Here is an 18,561-nt window from a genome sequence, read left to right as displayed (position 1 = left end):
ATATTTGTTATGTTCATATGTTTTTATATTTTTATATATATATGTATATATATATAAAATAAACATTGATCCTGTATTGGTTAATTGGTTAACCAAGAGCAATAATAATTGGTAAGTAAGTTAATCCTGTATTTGTCCCCTGGTGGGAACATTTTTACCAAGTGAGATGTTGTCTCTCGAGGAAAAGCTCACGCTCACATGTATTTTTTTTTTTTTTGGCCGCTGATTCAATGCACTCAGACGGTCAGATTATAACAAAGCGGCTGACAGATTGCGGAAACTAACTAAAATTCAAATTCTTAAATAGAGGTGCAAATATTGAGCGGCGACCTTTCAATGAGTAACCGCTGGAAGGCAAGGGACTGTGCAAAATTAAATTGAAATTAGCCGTGTGTCAAATAAATCTACATAGAACCGTGAACGGCATGAATGCAGCAAGAAACAAACCATTTGGTTTCCGTCCCGTTGCGAAGAATCGCACCAAATTGCAATTAAAGGTTGTTTGTCGGTTCGTCTACCTGCACTCCCTCAGGGCTCGGTGGCGTACGTGCCCCAGCAGGCCTGGATACAGAACGCCACCCTGCGAGATAACATCCTGTTTGGGAAACCTTACAACGAGCAGAAGTACCGCGGCGTGCTGGAGACCTGCGCCTTAACTCCTGATCTCAAGGTTCTTCCCGGAGGAGATCTGACGGAGATAGGCGAGAAGGTACTTCGATTTTGTCCGCTTTGTGACTCGAGCACATCGAATGCGTCCTGCAGGAATCCACTGAGGCGCAGGCTAAACGGCAGAGCGCGTGTCTCTCGTTGCCTCCGCAGGGCATCAACCTTTCCGGTGGTCAGAGGCAGAGGGTCAGCCTGGCCCGGGCTCTGTACAGCGACACAGACGTCTATCTCCTGGATGACCCTCTCTCCGCTGTGGATGCGCACGTCGCAAAACACATATTCGACAACCTGGTGGGCCCGGAGGGGGTGCTGAAGGGCAAGGTGAGGGGACGTCAAGCTTTGGTGGACCCACACCAGCAAATATGAGGAGCTAAAGATCATCAGCATTTTGTTTCGATTCGTTCTCACAAGTCTTACATATATTAGTTAATCATACCGAGGTTTGTCATATTTTTTTCCGCCGGATCGTATATTTTGTTTTGCGTTTGCAGACGCGCATCCTGGTGACGCACGGCATCAGCTTCCTGCCTCAGGTGGACAACATCATGGTGATGGTGGAGGGCAGGGTGTCGGAGATGGGTTCCTACCAGGATCTGCTCAAACAGAATGGCGCCTTTGCTGAGTTTCTCAGAAACTACGCGCTGGAGGAAATGCAGGAAGAGGACGAGGCCACCGGTGAAATGAATTTCTCTGCTTTCGGCTGAAAATGGCGTGAGGCTTTGTTCGATCGTCGCTAATTCCGATCTTGCCCCGTCGGATGTTTCCGCAGAGGAGCTGATAGAGAACGAGGAGTTGTTCCCCGAAGACGCCCTCAGCAACCACACGGACATGGTGGACAACGAGCCGATGATCAATGAGGCAAAGAGAAGTTTCATAAGGTATTTGAAATATCTCCACGTCCTCAACGCTACGTTTATTCGTTAAACTCCACAAGGTAATCTTGCATTTGGAATGTATTGATGTCGTCCGTACAGTATCAAACAAATATGCAAAAAAAAAAAATACAGGTTTCCATTTCCTTTTGCCAGTTTTATATTCAATTGAATCACATTTTTATCTAGGAAATGCAGTCCCCTTGAGCTCCTTCTCATCGTGATCGACGGGATATTTTTCTTATTATTTTGTCTTGTTCCTTCCTCGCAGGCAAATCAGCATCATTTCCGCCATCTCGGCAGACGGAGACGGTTCTAAAACCCGGGCGGTGAGGAGGCACACCTGCAGCCTGAAGAAGCACCCGGAGCAGCAGGACAAGAAGAAGCCGCACGAGACGGAGAAACTCATCCAGATGGAGACGACGGAAACCGGCCGGGTCGGTCCGGCCTTCTCCACCATCTGCTTTAGATGATTTATTTTAGATTTATTTGTTACCTGTTCGGCATCACGACAGAGGCGGGGAATTGCATCTAACTGCTTGCGTGCTCTTCTTCTGCGGCAGGTGAAAACAAAAGTGTACCTGGAGTACATCAAGGCGGTGGGGCCGCTGCTGTCGGTGCTCATCTGTTGTCTGTACGGCTGCCAGAGCGCGGCGGCCATCGGAGCCAACATTTGGCTCAGTCAGTGGACCAACGACGCCGCCAAGAATCGCACTCAGGAAAATGTCAATATGAGGGTGGGGGTGTACGCGGCACTGGGCATTGCACAAGGTAAGAAACCCCAACCCTTCGTCGTTGTCACGGACAACGCCGTCAAAGGCCGTACTTGGAAATATTTACCGTATAAAAGATGGACTTTGCATGTGAGGGTTAGATTGGGTGTCCTGAGTCTCACTAATGGAGCTGGAGGATTGACGGTAGTGTTTCAACTCCATGTTATTTTCGCGCCGACACACACGTAAAGCCCCTGGGTTTTCTTTTTCGTTCGCTTCAGCCTCTTAAGATTTTGTTTTGATGGGGTTAAACGACCGACTTGAAGGACTCTGTGTTTTTGACCTTGCTAGTTCTCCTCCGCATCCCATCTGTCGCTGCTCCGGCCGGTGACTTAAAAGCCATGGCAGCCACTGTAGTATTAAAAGCTTTATTTATATTTTAGTGTTTGGAGGTCAGCTAAAACACGCTGGTCATAATCCTGTGGGTTTTTTTTTTCTGGGATGGACGGGATTGTTTGGGAGTTGAAGTTGATGAATGAAGGTTTTTAAAAATGATTAGGAAGTGATCATCTCAGCCTGTCTTGATCTCATTTTTCTTGTTCTGTAATGCAACAAGAACCTTTTTTTAATAATGCATAATTTATACACACACACACACATATATATATATATATATTATTTATTTCAAGTGCTCGCTACCTCCTATATCAGTGTTTCCCAACCTTTTTTGAGCCACGGCACATATTTTACATTAGAAAAATCACACGGCACACCACCAAATAAATATGTCAAAAACATTTTTTAAAGAATTAGAATGAAACCGTAGTCTCAATTTACTTAGTGTGAAATCTAATGTATCTAACATCTGTAAATTCATCAAGTTGCAATGCAAATTTCCCACTGATGTGCAACTTTTCCAGAACACTTTTTTTAATGTCTGAAGACATGTCATCAATATGTCTGAAAATGGTATTATTTGAGAGAACTCTGGCTATTTCTTTATCAACGCCAGAGCCGAGCATTTCTCCTACAATGATTTTGCCGGCAGTTAGTATTAATGTTTTGCTACGGTGTGTGTGGCTGTTTGGATTTAGAGATGAGTTCAGCAACTTTATAGCAAGCTTTCACTGCTTTCTCACTCGTCTTGGTAGTTTTCAAAAATGCTGCCTGTTTGTTTACGCAGATACAAGTACTTTTTATTTTAAAAATGCATCACGCAAAGCGTCACTAATCACTCTGATACACAGATGCTCAGGTTAATTCACTACCCGTTCCCATCGAATGGGCGCGCTGCCCACATAGACATAGGAAGACACATTATTTGCGTGGGATAAATAATTTTCGGACCAATCAGGTGAAAGTGGGCATTTTTCCACGGCACACCTGACGATCTCTCACGGCACACTAATGTGCGGCGGCACAGTGGTTGGGAAACACTGTCCTATATTACACGTCTCCCACCTGCTCCATTCACAACAAGACGGGATACGGTCTAATTTCCAAATTTGAAAATGTTTAAAATCAAATTTTCGCTGATAGCCGTCCACTTATCAGTGAATGATAGCAACGTCCATTTTTTATGCGCATTCTCTGCTTTCGGGGTTTACTGCGCTTCCTCGGTATGTTCATTCCAATAGACTCGTGTATTTGCTTTCCAGCATTTTTATATATGCATGCCGGTCTGATGATCATGTCTGATGATGTGCACGATGGCCCACGTGGAAACGTCTTTTTCCCAGATGTACCAGGACAGATGTCGCCCACATCCACTAATCGTTTCTTTGTTCTCATTTCACTACTTATTTATTCTCCTCCCCCCGACTTCTTCCTCTGGTTCAAACCCTATCCCAGGTATCCTGGTCATGATCTCTTCCTTCACATTAGCCATTGGGAACATCAGCGCGGCCAGGAGACTTCACTATAACCTGCTCACCAACAAACTTCACACGCCCCAGTCTTTTTTCGATACCACGCCGATAGGAAGGGTCATCAACCGCTTCTCAAAGGACATCTACGTCATAGACGAGGCCCTGCCGACCACCGTGCTCATGTTCCTGGGGACCTTCTTCGTGTCTCTCTCCACCATGATTGTTATCATTTCAAGCACGCCGATCTTTGCCGTTGTCATAGCGCCCCTGGCTTTCATATACATCTTTGTCCAGGTATAGAAAACTCCTCGAGGGAATTTTTTTTTTCAATTTTCCTTTTCTTTCCTCAGCAAACAAATGGAATGGCATGCAGCATGAATGCTACGCCGCAGTGTTGTTGTTTTGTTTTGTTTTTTTTAATCCTCCTGTCTTTGAGCTTCTGTTTCTTCCCAGTCTGCCGAGCTGTCTGAGATGAGCATTTGCCGCTGTGATTATTTCTCTCTCTCAGTCCATTCGCTCTGCTTCCTTTTGTATCCAGAATATTTCCTGCGCACGCATTCTGCCTCAAAAGACACAAGCACACGTGCACGCACGTACACACACACACATCGCAGCATTTTCCATTTACAGCCCGGCCCCATAGCGCTCTGGATTCAGAGTTTGTCGACTGATAACTGATTTTAAGAAATGAACAGTGGCGTGTATTTATTATAAATGATCCATAACCTCCCTCTAGTGGTGGAGCACTTTTAGTACAACTCTCTTTCGTTTTCTTTTTTTTTTGAACGGACCAAATCCATGGCGCCTGGGTTTGATTTCACACAGCAGTGTGTGCCACGCGTAACTTATGTGTCGTCGCCGCCTCCGTGGTCACCTCTCAGTCGACGCTACCATTGTGTATTTACTGCTTGAGTTATTCAAATACAAAGCAAACAAGACGGACAAATAGTGTCTCTTGGTGAAATGATTTAAAATTCTGGGCTGAGGTTTGCCACGTGAAGCCGCACCCGCTGAGTCATGTGATCTGCGAAAGGCTATTTCATTTCCATCGATACAGAGTCATGATGAGATTTTTTTTTGTTTTTTTAACAATTACCTTTAGCAGTCGATGCCGATACATCAGGATACGTAAAATGACACACTGGGCATCACCCCGAACTCCCCCAAATAACAACTATTACTTTTTTTTCCAGTATCCCGAGGAGTTAAAAAAAAAAAGCCCCTTCTTGTTTAGCGATAAGCCACTAAACGCAGGTTTTGTTGTCTTGTGACACTCGACCCCCCTCCCCCTACCCCTCTCTCACAGGTGGGCTGTTGTTGGCTAACTGCCTGTTGAGCCGGGCCTACAGTATGCTGCGGGCGGCCGAGTACACACACCGCAGCATGCTCCAGGGGGTCCTGCGAGCACCGCAGGCCTTCTTCGAGAGTACCCCCACTGGGCGGCTATTAAACCGCTTCAGCAAAGACATTGATGCCATAGACTCGCACATCCCAGACAATATTGACATATGGATGCGCACTTTCTGGTACACACTAAATGTGCTGCTCATATGCTCTGCCCTCACCCCAATGTTCCTCATAGTCATAGCTCCATTAATGGTGTTCTACTGGTGGGTTCAGGTAAATAGGATACAAGTCTGCTAACTCAATGATATAACATGCATGCCTGAGCGTGTTGTTGTGGGAGAGTGTGTGCTGCTGGACTGCTGCATGCTGCTAGAGCAATGATCAAGGTTGTTTTTTTTTTTTCTTTTGTTTGTTTTTATGCAATAGTTGCACGGTCTCCGTAGTCCTTCGGCTCTTTAGTTCCTCGTCATCCAAAATTCAATTCGACGCCACTCTCGTCACCGCTGCCCTTGCCTCACCTCATCGCACTAGTGTACTAAAACGATGAAATCAAGGCTACTCACACCATCTCGGTTATCGTCTATCAAGACGCTGTCACCAAAATGTATGTTTACTGCCACGAAAGGCTGGCTGTAATTGTTTTTTTAGAATGTTTTTTTTAGAAATGCATAAACAATCGTTTGGAACAGCCAATGACTAAAATCAAAACTGGATTTAATGCCCTGAGGCGATTGGAAAAAGCAGCACACGGGCCCCGACGCCAATCAATTTACGGGTTTTTTTCAATCGCTGCAACAATGGAATTAATTTATAAAACTCAAACAGCCTTAAAGATGCTGAGATGCAGACACGCCATGTTTAGTAAACTAGATACCTGTATACCCCCGATTTGAAACGACACTAATAAACAAATATATTTGTCTAAATGTATTATCCATCAGACCTATTGATATCATTAATATCATTTATATGGTCAAAAGATGCCAATGTCCTTCCTTAAGATGGCAGAATTCAGCCCATCCATATGAAAATATTACAGCAGACCAAGTGACCTTCAGCATTTTCATCAATGTTTTGACAATCGGTCCACTTCTTTTAGCACATGTTTACAAAATAAATGCATTATAAACAGTATCTATCATGCCAGCCAGACATGGGGACACACACATAGGAAACCACTTGGTAAATATCAACACATTGTGGAACTATTTCTAAATAGTTCCTTATGAAAAATAATATATGTGTGTGTGTGTGTGTGTGTGTGTGTGTGTGTGTGTGTGTGTGTGTGTGTGTGTGTGTGTGTGTGTGTGTGTGTGTGTGTGAATTGAGGTAAATTTAAAGGCATTTCCTAGGTGTGTCAAACTTGTATCCCTGGGCACTTAACCTTCAGGGTTGCCTTTTTAGCTTAATTATCCACCGTAGGACTTGTATCTACTTGTTATTGTATTTCTTAATAGCATCGACAGCTCACTGATGATTACAGCTATTGTGAAAGGCGCGCGCACACACACACACACACACAGCCTCGGCTTTAACTCGTGCATTAGGTAGCAGAACGGCAAGGTGAAACGTTCACGAGCATATCCTGAAAGGATAACAGTCATAAATGCAGGGGATGGGATATGTACATACATGTGGATTTTTAATGTTGTCAGTGAGCCACGCCTTGGAGTGAACTAACAATGTCCGCTTCATCTCATCCTCTCATATTTTCGAGTTACTTGATTAAACAGTGCAAGTACAAACACACTCCGCTTCTCTTAAAGAGCTGGTTGAGAGTGATCCAATGTCACGTACTTTGAAAACACCCATCATTTCCTTTTCTTTTTTTTCTTTTTTTTGTAGTGATTCACTTTCGGGTGTGAAGTTTAAGTCGGTGTAGTCGGTGACAGGCGACCACTGGTAATCCTTGACCAGGACTGCTGTTTTTGGCTCCACTGTAGATCTGCACATTTTAACATTATTAGTTTCTCTGTCAATAACACATTTCATATCTCATTGTAAGATCCTCGCAGTATGTGAGACGTGAGAAAGATTGGTCAATCGGGAAAAAGAATAAACATATGTTGACGACCATTTACAATGAAAAAGTACAAACAAATGAGACACTGAGGGATCTCTTACCAGAAAATCACAAAGCATCCATATTGCGTGTGCTCGCATTTAATGAAATACTAACACTTGCTAACAACCGCTGCCTCATCATGGCATCTCCCCTGCATGGCCTCCGTCTTTGCTGCATCACATGTTCTTTTTTTGAATACCTCTGCCCTGAGGCCCTCTGATTGAATGAACCATCTTGAAATGATGCAAATGAAAAGCTGTCTATTCGCTAAAACAATACCCGGAAAGGAATGGAAGGGTGACAGTGCTGCAGACTCACATTTTCAAAATCAAAGCATTTTTATTAGTTTTTTAATTTTTATATTAGGTCATAAAACTGAATTTGAATACAGAAATGTACATAACAAAACCCCTGCAGTTTCACATTGAATTCAATCAGTTGTTATCCAACATCCAACTATTGCTTTTCCTGCGATTATGTTGTTAATCAAACGTGTGTGAGAAAAGCGGAACATGTACTAGATTGAAGGAGCCATTTCTGACATTCGGAAGTTAATTTATTTCAAAGTAATATTTAAAAAGTAGGTATAATTTATTCCTAGTTTTTTGTAAACAGCAAATGTTTGATCAAGTCTTTTGCTTTTTCTTTAATTAATCATATTATTGTTTTGCAATAAAACGTTTCCTTTTGCCAGGTTAATTGTTGAAGAGTCAAACAGATGTTTATGTCACGTTCATGCCAGAGACCCGTTAGTAAGAGGTTCAAAAAGACCCAATCCTGACAAAACAACACAACTTTTATTCAACCAGATTAAAAAAAACTAAAGAAAAGATTGGGTGGCTGACCATTTTAATTGTCATAACTCCTAAATCATCTCTGTTTTCTTATGTGACACAAAGTGACGCCTCCGTCTAAAGACCACTGCAGGTGTTATGTTATGCATTTCATTACGTGTGTGTGTCCAAGTGTGTGTGAGTGTGTGTGTTTGCATACATGAACGCGTATGTGTGTGCACCATTCCTGTCTGATCATCTTGAGGCCTATGTGTCGTCTTGTCCAGTTGTAATGTTGTGTTTGTTTCTCTCCCTTCCTCTACCCTTCCCTACCCCCTCCTCCTCCCCTCGACGCCCTCAGAGATTTTATGTCGCCACGTCTCGGCAGCTAAAGCGTCTGGAGTCGGTCAGCCGCTCGCCCATATACTCCCATTTCTCTGAGAGCATCACGGGCTCCACTGTAATCCGAGCCTTTGGCAGACACTCTGCTTTTGTTTTGATGAGTGATATGAAAGTGGATGAGAACCAAAAGAGTTACTACCCCGGTATCGTGTCAAACAGGTATGTTTCCCGTGTCCCGCGTCAGCGCTTTTCCCCGGGATTTTGTTCCTTCCGGGGTCGCCTTTGTTTACAACGGCCATCTGTGGGATGGATCAGTCATCTGACACTGACACTCTGTTGAACACTGGATTGGGCTACAAGTTCATTACAGGGACATCAATATTTATTCTAGAAAGAAGTCAGGTCTCATGTTAAAACTCATCTTCATCTCATTTTAATTAATTTATTTTTTTTTTATCTATACTTGCCCTAGAAATCCTCAAAAACCTGGATCTCTCAATTTTTTTTTTCCTGCATGTGTAGGACTTGAAAAAATGGAACGAGTGCAAAATGTGCTGAAAAATCTTCCGTCCTCCTTCTGCTACCTTAACATCCCACAAGCCTGCAAAGCAGAAAATGATATCATTTATTCATTTTTTTATCATTTAAATGTGACCAAATCACCATTTGTTACTTTTTCACAAAGAAAAAACAATTTAATTTACAAATAAATAAATGAATGAAAGAAATATAAATTAGAAATAAGAACAAAAATCTGTTATTAATTATCATAATTCTAATATATCTAGCTTTGCATTTTAAGTGACCTAATTTCAGTGACCTTATTTCTTTCACAAAATTTTATTTTTTTTTCCGTTTTTAAAGGAGAGGTTAGATATACAGCATTGGCTCTGTTAAGTGTCTGGATTTAGCAGGGAACCCGAAACACATTCTGCTATGAATATTGAAAATCAGCTTATAGTCAAACTCGCGGAGATTGATTATATTAGATGTCTGGCGTCCACCCCCCTAAAAAAAAATTATAATCCATTAATCCGCTTTTACAAAATAGTTGTGGATTAACTCTCTGTTGATAATCTTAATGAGACAAATCACTGCAGCTCTTGTCGACATGAACTCCCAATAATACCTCACCAATTTCACTCAAGATGACATTCATGAAAACAAACTGTAAGTCAGGAGCCGTTTAATTTCCAGCATTCGTTTAATTTGTGTGCAAAACCTACCTGGTTAAGACGACGCAATTACCTGAGGTGTAGCAACTATGTTGAACTTTAGCTGCCTCTTAAGCCACAAAGTAAAATATCTCCTTTTTAGTCTGAGGGTGGCCGATTTGCAACAGACTAAGACGTCCAGCGCAACTCAGGATATCAGTTCTCAAGTTTACAATAATCTCTGAGGAAGAAAGACAGGAGTCAATTTAAGAACTTATTGCTATAGCTGTATGATATCATAATTATTTTTACATCATTTGACTGCAAACTTTAAAACCTTTTCCAAATTTGCACACATAAAGCCACAATCTCCCAAAGTTTGAGGGTAAAATTGCACGTCCTCAATTGAGGACGCACGCTGTCGCCGGTACTCATGGCAGTTGTGTCAAACAGGTGGCTGGGGGTTCGCATCGAGTTCATCGGGAACTGCATCGTGCTGTTCGCCGCTCTGTTCGCCGTGACCGGGAAGGAGAGCCTGAACCCGGGCCTCGTGGGTCTTTCGGTGTCCTACGCCCTGCAGGTAAACGGCCACACGCCAGAAATCCATCCATCTGGAATCGAAACAATGACTCAGTCAGCTGTTGCTCTTTCGTCCCCTCTCACTTTTATGACACATGAGCTGTGTTTATAAGGATGTGGTTACCCTGATCCTTATAGAATCAATATTTGTATGAATAATAGCTGCGGTTATGCATTGTAAAGAAAGCCGTCACCCAACTGCCGGTCGGCTGATCACAAATGTTCAGTTCTCTCTCAAAAAAAAAAACTCTTAAAAGGTTCAGCGTGACAGTTTAGGGTGGATAAAGCTATTTTGATTGTTGAAACAGATTGTGTTGTACTTTTATTTTTTTAAATGTCAAAATACAGAATGTTGTGTTCACAAAATGTGTAAATAGACCCGTCAGATGATATCGCGCATTTCTCTGAGGCGATTGGATGTGCTAATGAGGTTTCGCAGGATCTACCAGGAAGCGTGTCAAGAGATTATATCAGCGGATCATGAAAAAACAAACTTTACTACTGTGGCACCTAAAACAAACAAAACGCAGCTCAGAGCCGTTTACGACAAAGACATGAGCTTGGAAATAATTTTACTCAAAGTGCTAATTAGATAGCATCTTGATTGTGCATGTAAAATGTACTAAATGAGTTATTCAACCTATAGCAAGAAAAAGACAAAGTAAATACCAATGTGAAATAAAAACTGAAATCAATAAGAATCTATGTAAACAACTGTGTTTATGTAGATTTACGTAAATGTTTATTCATGAGGTATTTTTCCAACTTGCCGGTTGAATAATTTAATTAGCAAAAAGCAGCGGCCATGTGTGACCAACCTCCTCATATCTGACCAGGTGACCATGTCTCTCAACTGGATGGTGCGGATGACCTCTGACCTGGAGAGCAACATCGTGGCGGTCGAGAGGGTGAAGGAGTACTCTGAGACCAAGACGGAGGTTTGTGTGCATGTGTGTGCGTGTGGGTGTGTGTGCGTAGGATGTGGTCATGTCTTGCAGTGAAGCGAAGCTTGGACTGTGCCGGCGTTGGCTCGGCGCTGCAGTACATGCAATTAAAAAGCAGGAATGTGCCCACATTCCAAAATACTGAGCCGCTTCCAAGTCATGTTCTCAAACAACAGCGCCCCTATAAACTCTAACTGGATCCAGAAATGTTTTGCGACCTTCTGCCAACAAGGGCTGCTCTGTTGCACAAGCGAAGTTGGGTATCTGTACTGTACACCGTGTACCTTTGAGCAGAATGTGCCCTTACGGAGTCGGTGTGTGTTTGTGTGTGTGTGTGTGTGTGTGTGTGTGTGTGTTAGGGAAGGGGGTGGGGGGGGTCAACATCTGGCAGCCTGAGTGACACATTGATTTTTTTTTTTTTTTTTTTTTGAGTGATAAACAATTCAGATGCGCTAAAAGCCAAGAGAGATAATGAGTTGTTCAGAAAGTTTTCCTAGTCAGAAACGCTGGCGTTTGGCTTGACAGGCCCCCTGGGAGGTGGAGGACAAGAAGCCCCCTCCCGATTGGCCCGTGCAGGGGAACGTGGAGTTCCACGACTACAGCGTCCGATACAGAGAGGGACTGGATCTGGTGCTGAAAAATCTTACGCTGAGTATCAAAGGAGGGGAAAAGGTAGGGGACGGCGTGAGCGGACGGAGGAGGAGGAGGAGTGCGGCCTCGTCAATCACCCCGTGTGTTTTTCCCGTCAGATCGGGATCGTGGGTCGCACCGGGGCCGGCAAGTCCTCGATGACACTCTGCCTCTTCCGAATCCTGGAAGCGGCGGCGGGAGAGATATCCATCGACGAGGTGAAGATATCCGAGATTGGCCTTCACGACCTGAGGTCCAAACTCACAATCATTCCACAGGTAAAGTGAACGCACACCGAGAGAAGTGTTGTCCTGAGCTGATTTATTCCTGTCCCTTGAATGAATGCAAAACTATATCTTGACGGTGTTGTGAAATTTATGGAAACCTCAAGGATTTCTCACGAGACGTCCCTGCATCCAGCATGTTCTCTGTTCATCATGTGTGTCAAGAACATGAATGGCAAAAGGAACTAGAAGATAAGGAGATGCGTGGTGATCACCGAACGTCACACCAGTTGCTCACTCATAAACACTCAATACATGGATCCAGATTCCCTGTCACACACTGAAGGACAGAAAATTGTAAATACCTGAAAAACAAAAAAAAACAACAAAAAATAATTAATATAAAGAAGTTATTTAATTAAAATTAATTAAATTAGGAAAACTTAAAAAAAACATTCAAATATTTTATAATTAATAATAATAGTTGTAGTTGTTGGTGGTATTATTATATTTTTTTAATTCTCTTATCTCTTATCCTATTTATCGCTCTCTCTCTCTCTCTATATATATATATATAAACAGTATATATAATATATAAACAGTTTATATATATATGTGTGTATATATATATATACATCTATGTATATATATATATATAAACAGTTTATCTAAACAGTAGGGGACTGTTTATACAAACAGTTTATATATACATATACAGTTCATATATATATATATATATATATATATATATATAAAAGGTTCACATGTTACAACAGTAACAACAAATACACGATACAACAAATACAACACTTTTTGTTTCCAAACTAATACTCACAAGAGGGAGCACACAAAACACTCCCTAAGAGCTTAGATTGTGTGCTGTCGTTCTTCATTAACTAAACTGTGTGTGTGTGTGTGTGTGTGTGTGTGTGTGTGTGTGTGTGTGTGTGTGTGTGTGTGTGTGTGTGTGTGTGTGTGTGTGTGTGTGTGTGTGTGTGTGTGTGTGTGTGTGTGTGTGTGTGTGTGTGTGTGCGCGCGCGCGCGTGCCTGTTCTAAACCACATGCTTTGTTTTTGTCATTTCACCTAATTGTACTGTTGACTCATCACAGAGGTGAATACAGTATTTACTTAAGTTCTAAAAAGTCTGCCCAGCACAGTATTCCAACTCATATTCATATTCAAACAGAATTTATTCATATCTTGATTATTATCCAGATTTACACAGGAAATCTGATATTCTGTCGATGGGTGTGAAAATATGAAACAAAACTGGAAAGGAATTCACCCGTTTGAATCCGACCCGCTCTCTCTGCCTCCCAGGAGCCCGTCCTTTTCTCCGGGACCCTCAGGATGAACCTGGACCCCTTCGACAAGTACAGCGATGAAGAGGTCTGGAAAGCGCTGGAACATTCCCACCTGCACAAGTTTGTCAGCAACCAGCCGGCCAAGCTGGAGCTCGAGTGTTCGGAGGGGGGAGAGAACCTCAGGTGAGTTGGGACAGTGTGTTTGTGTGTGTGTGTGCGCGTGCGTATTGGTGCTGACAGTGTGTGCGTGCGTGTTGGTGCTGACAGTGTGTGTCCTTGTGTTCAGCGTGGGTCAGAGGCAGCTGGTGTGTTTGGCCCGAGCTCTCCTGAGGAAGACCAGGATCCTAATCCTGGACGAAGCCACAGCTGCTATCGACTTGGAGACGGATGATCTCATCCAGTCCACCATCAGGACGCAGTTCGAGGACTGCACCGTCTTCACCATCGCACACAGACTCAACACAATCATGGACTACACAAGGTCAGAAATGCGTGTTATAGAAAAAAAAAAATCTATTTTACACCTATACAACTCGTATTAGTACAATACACTGTTTTTTGAATTAAAAAAAAAGGTCTGCTAAGACTTTTGGGTTCTGCAGTCTTGTCAGAGCCGGAAAAAGACACGATATCATAACATTTAATATTTTTCAGTTTGATTCACACTTTTCCTCTATGTATAAATAAGCAGTCCTCTACGGCCATAACTCCACAAGATATCAACAAAAACATGCTAGGAGTTTGAGAACAACCCAAAAATCGGCAGAAGTAAGAAAGTAATGATGTAAGAGCTGTAGATTATCTCAACCTCAGCTAGAAATCACTGAATATCGGCAAGAAATCCCATTAAATCATGAATATTTAAATAGACTTACAGTTTTGCCTCGCCGTAATTCACCTTTTGAGATCTCACGGTAACGCAGATTTTTAATCTAATTTCATATCCCAGATTATCGTTCACACCTAGGGTTTTTTGCGGTATTAATGCCTTTTTAAAAATGTATTATTTCAATTATTTTATGGTAAAATAAGCATTTTCTAGGGTGGTGACCAACCATGGCATGGTGTTCTGTATCGCGGGTTCTGATTGGCTCAGCGACTTGGCCTTGTCCATTTCACATCGACGTGCGATCGCTGCTCGTAGTGGTTCTCTGCGCTGTTTGTGTCAGTTATATAGAAAGCGTTTGTAGGAATAGGAGAAAGGTTAATAAGAGTGTGGGGAGGGTCATAAAGCTTTAAAATAAATCTAAATAATAAAGTAAAAACTACGGTCGCTACTTCGCAGATTTTCGTTTGTAGCAGCTGGTTCTGGAAAGTAGCCCCTGCGATAAACGAGGGACGACTGCATTATACATATCAGACGTAAAACTTATTAACCAAACAGTTATGGTCAAGTAAGCATGATATTAGTCGGTAAGTTAACTTTACATTATGTGTTTGCGAACGCGTATACACATGCAGGTACTGTTCCTTTTGCATCTTGGTGACGGACTCTCTCTCTCTCTCTCTCCCTGCAGAGTGCTGGTGCTGGACAAGGGACAGATCGCAGAGTTCGACACTCCTGCAAACCTCATAGCGCAACGGGGGATCTTCTACGGGATGGCCAAAGATGCCGGAATGACACAGTAGAGCGGACTTTACAATCCCGGTGCCTCGGACCGGGGTCCGGGCAGCATCCCGGCTCGGCTCGGCCCGTCCTCCGGCTCTTGCCGGGTGGTTATTTTTCAAAGGTGCTCCACGTGATGTGACCGAAGCTCCGGGGCCGATCCCGGAAACTCAGTGGCAGACTTGGATCAGTGGAAAACCCAGGGCCGATAGCGAACATCTATCTGAATGTACAGGACAAACATCTCAAGGTTCCTGGCACTGACTTTCTCGCCCTGGAAAGTGGAAATCGCTGTGTATTTGGCGCCGGCTGATAGAAGGTGGGGGGGGAGAATTTGACCAAACAAGCCATAAATACGAGAAAGAAAAAGATTGATCTGGGTCCGACCTTTAAGTGCCTTCTGCGGGATGAAGAAAGCCAGTGAATGTATCATTTCCTGTCCGGCTATCTGCTGCAAAAAAAAAAAAAACAGAAAGGAGGCATTTTTTAATTTTAATTTTTCTACTGATACAAACGCTGTGCCACTGTACTGTCCTCAGAAAGAAAGAAAAACACAACCATACACCTTTTTTGTGATAAACCTACTTATTTTTGTACCGAAAACCATTATTTATGCTACTTTTGAAAGATTTGTCTTGTCTAGGGAAGTTGGCTCAGCTGGATATGTGATTCTCTCGTGAACCAAATCTGTTAAATAAAATAAAGTAAAATAAATAATAAAAACTTGAACTATACCACCAAAATATGAAATACGCAAATGCCTTCATTAAAAACAAGATGTTATTGTTTACTGTGATTCATTTTGGGTAGTTTTTGTCAGGTTTTAATCATGGTGTCCACTTATATATATGATTCACATAAGATGTCATTTACACTTATTCACTCAACCAACTGTCTTAAACAAAACAACCTGATGATGTTGTTTGGCATGACGAGAGGAGAGGACATCATCGATTCATTGACGCAGTGAGGTTCCTTTGGAGTCTCCCATGTTCTCCCTATGTCTGCGTGGGATTCTCACCCCCACCAGCCCCAGGCCAAAAACACACAGTTGGTTATTTGCAGACCCCAAAATTGCCCAGATGTGTGAATGAGAGAGTGAATGGTTGTATGTTTCTGTGTGGCCATGTGATTGATCTGCAAGGATGAACCCCGCCTCTCACCTGGGATAGGCTCCAGCAGCCCTGGATGGATGGATGGATGGATGGATGGATGTTTACAATTCTTACGGTGCTCCAGTGTGTCAGACATCATGGGTGTGTGGATGGTCACACTGTGAGAAGATAGTGATGCAGGGCTGAACGCAGGCCATGAGCATGGGAGTGTGGAGTTTTACAATATTTATATCCAGTCAATTCAAAGATCTACTGATTTTTCTTCGGGGTGGGGGTGTCTGCTGCATCAAGGTTCGATCATCAGGTTGAAGAAGCGAAACCCGAAGCCATTTTTTTTTTCAAATATTTCCCCATTTCAAATCCATCAAATTTCAAACGCATTCCCGAGATTTATACCGCTTATGAAACCGTGTTTTGCATCAGAGTTGTTTTCCTCCTGGTTCTCACCTCTCATGTTCGGTTTGTTATTTTGTCCTAATACAAAAGGTTTTTAAAAAAAAAACCCTCTGAGCTTATGAACTTTAGTGCCTTTTAAAACTGTTCGCTCATGAAGACTTTTACAGCTTTCTTGTGAAGCAGATTGAGCTTATTTGTTTTTCAAAGAAGTGCAATAGGCATACATTTTTCCACTATTCCGAATGTGTGCAGAGCTTCCAGTGATCCCTATGTTTGGTTTATAAATCATCGCGTTAGATTTGAGGTGTTTTTGCAACATTGTCCGTAAGATTGTCTTCAAACTCCTCACATGTAGGTGTAGCATCGAGCCAAAACCTGCCTTAATGAGAACCTCTCGGCCGCCCATTTGGGCTCCAGCGCTCACAGAGTGGCCGCAACAATAAACCAGGAATGCACAAATGAACCAAGCGCTTCAAAAGCATCGCCGGATTTGAATGAACTCCTACAAAAACGTAATGCGAGGCTGTCGTGTTAAAGCCGTGCTCAGTTCCCGTAGGTTGCTGGGTGTGCCTTATAAACTGGCACCTGAGTCTAGACCTGGAAAAACAAACCCCGCAGAATTAGTGAAACAATTGGGACCCGACGGAACGTAATAAGGCTGTAACGACAGGGTTTGGCCACTGGAGGGCGATCACGGTAGGACGTCTCAACCTCTGTTTGCATCTCTTCCATAAGAACCCGGGTAATCTAGAGGATTTGAATGTTAGTGTGTCGCCGACACTGATACTGAATAACGCTCTTCCTTTTGCACGGTGGACTTTTACAAAAAACACACGTGCACGGTTCTTGACTTCTCAGAGAGAGGCTACAGATAGCAAGTTAGCTGAAACCATATGGATGGAGTATGCCGTGGCCCATTTCACCTCTGTGTTCATCATATCAACATAATAATTGCAAAATTTCAGATATCGCAGCTGATGATATTATGATGAAAAAAAAACATTACTGCTTTCCAATACTTCCAATTTTGGTAGGGTTCACCCTGGTTCGATCACAGGGTTGCGTGCAACCATTCATCGTCACATTCACACGTCTCAGATGAACCAAGTCCGTGTTTGGACTGTGGGAGGAAAACCGGAGAACCCAGGGGAAGTATGGCCTCTCAGTCACCTCTGTTACACATTGAGAGGGAAATATAGTTTATTTATAATATGAACAAAGATCATATATGATATAGTCACTAGTCAGGATGACAAGCATACCAGTAATGTGCACCAAATTCGATGTTTTTCTTTTCTTGGTTGTCAATATCAAATATGGAAGTCTACTTCCTGTTGGCACCGTTTCCCGTGTTTATAGGTAAGCACAACTGTATAGAATCACATAAACATACATGCACACGAATACACACACACTCACATACACAGAACAGCAGCAGTTTTGCTTTGTTAACCACAGAAGGAAGAAAAAACATCGTAGAGCGTCAAAGTGATTGTCAAACCCGTAATACTTTTCTAAACACAGTATAAACAACATAAAGGTTCAGAAGCACCTGAGATGGACGGGACCATCGATGAATTTGCATCTTTTAGATTGAAACTTGAGAATTAAGATGCTTTTACACATGAACACAAACAATCAGCGACAAAACAGATGTAAATGAATAAAAGACCAAAGTGTTGCTTAGTTGCTTAAGATGACAAAAGGTTGGGTGACGAAGCAGATTAGAGAGGAAATGGACAAAATGAACTGTAGGATTAAAACACAGAAAGACGGGAATTTATATTAAAACTGGGATTTGTCAGAAAGTCCATGCTTAATATCCAGACATGATTGTAATTATAACATAATTATTGAACCTTGGGTGGTTTCTTGCCTTTGGAATGGTTCATGATTTGCTGTTTCCGCCTTAAACCATTGAAACCCATTGTTCCTTCCATATTTATTTCCCGGAGGTGGTTT

General features: G+C 42.5%; 1 protein-coding gene across 2 annotated transcripts in view; it reads left to right on the top strand.

The window, feature by feature from the left end:
- abcc3 (ATP-binding cassette, sub-family C (CFTR/MRP), member 3) overlaps window positions 1–15,876 on the top strand; it is a 55,222-nt gene extending 39,346 nt beyond the window's left edge. Inside the window, exons 17-31 of one of the 2 annotated variants that reach the window (XM_086141035.1) lie at window positions 533–709; window positions 820–987; window positions 1,158–1,341; window positions 1,436–1,544; window positions 1,810–1,975; window positions 2,102–2,309; window positions 5,426–5,739; window positions 8,666–8,865; window positions 10,254–10,380; window positions 11,216–11,317; window positions 11,849–11,995; window positions 12,073–12,231; window positions 13,499–13,665; window positions 13,769–13,963; window positions 15,000–15,876. In XM_086141035.1, the coding sequence (XP_085997161.1) occupies window positions 533–709; window positions 820–987; window positions 1,158–1,341; window positions 1,436–1,544; window positions 1,810–1,975; window positions 2,102–2,309; window positions 5,426–5,739; window positions 8,666–8,865; window positions 10,254–10,380; window positions 11,216–11,317; window positions 11,849–11,995; window positions 12,073–12,231; window positions 13,499–13,665; window positions 13,769–13,963; window positions 15,000–15,111 (2,535 nt within the window). In that variant the 3' untranslated portion in view covers window positions 15,112–15,876. Of the gene's footprint in view, window positions 1–532; window positions 710–819; window positions 988–1,157; window positions 1,342–1,435; window positions 1,545–1,809; window positions 1,976–2,101; window positions 2,310–4,102; window positions 4,414–5,425; window positions 5,740–8,665; window positions 8,866–10,253; window positions 10,381–11,215; window positions 11,318–11,848; window positions 11,996–12,072; window positions 12,232–13,498; window positions 13,666–13,768; window positions 13,964–14,999 lie in introns of both variants that reach the window. The other variant, XM_086141036.1, reaches the window with a different exon arrangement.
- Window positions 15,877–18,561: the final 2,685 nt, after the last annotated feature.

Source organism: Fistularia commersonii, chromosome 33 (genome assembly GCF_037954325.1).
Source record: "Fistularia commersonii isolate RoL2024-O1a breed Wild chromosome 33, RoL_Fcom_v1.0, whole genome shotgun sequence".
NCBI lineage: Eukaryota > Metazoa > Chordata > Actinopteri > Syngnathiformes > Fistulariidae > Fistularia > Fistularia commersonii.
Note: the sequence above shows the minus strand (reverse complement) of the source record. Positions and strands in the feature narration are given on the sequence as shown.